General features: G+C 46.0%; 1 protein-coding gene across 4 annotated transcripts in view; it reads right to left on the minus strand.

Annotated features, from left to right (window-relative positions):
• The window catches only part of LOC135093023 (integrin alpha-IIb-like), a 14,518-nt gene that overhangs the window by 9,902 nt on the left and 2,116 nt on the right, over window positions 1–2,500 (minus strand). For all 4 annotated transcript variants that reach the window (XR_010263158.1, XR_010263160.1, XR_010263159.1 and 1 more), the window contains exons 3-8: window positions 2,232–2,410; window positions 1,776–1,879; window positions 1,468–1,579; window positions 1,122–1,171; window positions 590–632; window positions 302–510 (exon numbers count right to left, since the gene is read on the minus strand). Coding sequence is in view for 1 of the 4 variants with exons in the window: in XM_063991882.1 (XP_063847952.1) it covers window positions 302–510; window positions 590–632; window positions 1,122–1,171; window positions 1,468–1,579; window positions 1,776–1,879; window positions 2,232–2,410 (697 nt within the window). In the remaining 3 variants the exon portion in view is untranslated. The remainder of the gene's footprint in view (window positions 1–301; window positions 511–589; window positions 633–1,121; window positions 1,172–1,467; window positions 1,580–1,775; window positions 1,880–2,231; window positions 2,411–2,500) is intronic.

Here is a 2,500-nt window from a genome sequence, read left to right on the forward strand (position 1 = left end):
ACTACTACTACTACTGCTACTACTACTACTACTGCTATTAATGATGATGGTAATAATAGAAAGATAGCAATAGAAGCAGTAGTTGCTGTAGTAGTAGTAGAAGTAGTAGTAGTAATAGTAGTAGTAGTAGTAGTAACAGCAGTAGTAGTAGAAGTAAGAGTAATTATCGACATCACACACACACACACACACACACACACACACACACACACACACACACACACACACACACACACACACACACACACACACACACACACACACACACACACACACACACACACACACACACACACCTTACCTGTCCTTTGTAGTTCCTGGTCTTGGGTGAGGAGGCGGCAATAGTGAGGGGATTGGAGGGCCCGCCAAACCTAGCCAGCTGCACGGCCCACCCCTGGTACGTATCGCTACAAGCTTTTTTCTTGCTTATCGTCTCCTTGTCCGTGTTTCCAGTCTCGAACTTGGTCGTAAAAGGGCCACACCTGCCCCTTACACAGTTAATTACCAAACCTGTAGATAGATAGATAGATAGATAGATAGATAGATAGATAGATAGAGAGACAGACAGACAGACAGACAGACTCCTTACCACAACCGTGTATCGCCATTGGTCCGCCCATCACTATGTTGTCCTGAGAAAGAAAATGGGAAACAGATTATTAAACAAATTTTCCAAGTCAGTCAGTCAGTCAGTCAGGCAGTCAGTCAGGCAGTCAGGCAGGCAGTCAGTCAGGCAGTCAGGCAGGCAGGCAGTCAGTCAGTCAGTCAGGCAGTCAGTCAGGCAGTCAGGCAGGCAGGCAGTCAGTCAGGCAGTCAGTCAGGCAGTCAGGCAGGCAGGCAGTCAGTCAGTCAGTCAGTCAGGCAGTCAGGCAGTCAGTCAGGCAGGCAGGCAGTCAGTCAGTCAGTCAGGCAGTCAGTCAGGCAGTCAGGCAGGCAGGCAGTCAGTCAGTCAGTCAGTCAGGCAGTCAGTCAGGCAGTCAGGCAGGCAGGCAGTCAGTCAGTCAGTCAGGCAGTCGACGAGAAGCACATACATTTTTTTTTCAGAGAGAGAGAGAGAGAGAGAGAGAGAGAGAGAGAGAGAGAGAGAGAGAGAGAGAGAGAGAGAGAGAGAGCTATCTTACCTCTGCCGATGCCACGCTGTATCCCGTGAGTGAGGTCTTAAAAGCTTTGTCTGAGAGAGAGAGAGAGAGAGAGAGAGAGAGAGAGAGAGAGAGAGAGAGAGAGAGAGAGAGAGAGAGAGAGAGAGAGAGAGAGAGCATTAGTTCCTGTGAAAATAACTAAACTAATAAATGTGCCTATTTTTTTCCAGTTTCTTTTTTTCTGAATTTTCTATTATTTTTTTTACGAGTCTTTATTTTCCTTCTCATTATCATTATTATTATTATTATTATCATCATTATCATTATTTGTAGTAGTAGTAGTAGTAGTGTTATAACTCCTACTACTGCCACCACTACCACCACTCACTGTAAGGAGGTTTCACAGCAGCGACTTCTGTTGGGTCTTGCATCACATAGCACATGCCATTGTTCACTATGTAGTTATCCCTGAAGTATTCGGGGTACCTGGGGGAGCACACCTGTGGGAGAGAGGGAGAGGGGGTGTGAGAGTGAGAGGGTATGTTTGGCTAAATTAGGGTCATGAATCCTGGAAATATTTAGTAACACACACACACACACACACACAGAGAGAGAGAGAGAGGAAGAGGAAAGGTTAAAAGGAAAAAAATATCGACTGACATTTTCTCTCTCTCTCTCTCTCTCTCTCTCTCTCACCATCATTTTAGTTCCCTCTCCTTTTTCGGCCACCAGAGTCTGTCCGAGTGCCATGCCGTAGTGCTCGAGAGTGTAGCGGTAGAATGACAGAAGGCGCCTGGTATCTGTGGGGGAGAGAGAGAGAGAGAGAGAGAGAGAGAGAGAGAGAGAGAGAGAGAGAGAGAGAGAGAGAGAGAGAGAGAGAGAGAGAGAGAGAATTAGTTTTGGTTCTCTTTTCTTGTCATTTTTTTCCATCTTTATTTTTGTTTTAGTTATTTCTTTTCATTCATTATTTTTTTGTGTGGTTTTGGTTGTTGTTGTTGTTGTTGTTGTTGTTGTAGATCAGAAACGACTAGTACTGTTAACACCACCACCATCACCGCCACTACTACTACTACTACTACTACTACTACTACTACTACTACTACTACTACTACTACTACTACTACTACTACTACGAAAGCGCTCATAACTTACATATCGAATCATTTTCTGGCGTCAAGTTAGGTTGGACATGGCAGGCACCACCACCACCACCACCCTGATCATCGTCATCATCAGTCGTCCCTAGGTGAGGCTCGCAAAGGTAAGCCGCTCCCAAGGGAAAGGTGATATTGGCCCACGTCTGGTTCCCACTGGGCGCCCCCACCACCACCCTGGGGAGAGAGAGAGAGAGAGAGAGAGAGAGAGAGAGAGAGAGAGAGAGAGAGAGAGAGAGAGAGAGAGAGAGAGAATTATTTTTCTGG

Source organism: Scylla paramamosain, chromosome 41 (genome assembly GCF_035594125.1).
Source record: "Scylla paramamosain isolate STU-SP2022 chromosome 41, ASM3559412v1, whole genome shotgun sequence".
NCBI lineage: Eukaryota > Metazoa > Arthropoda > Malacostraca > Decapoda > Portunidae > Scylla > Scylla paramamosain.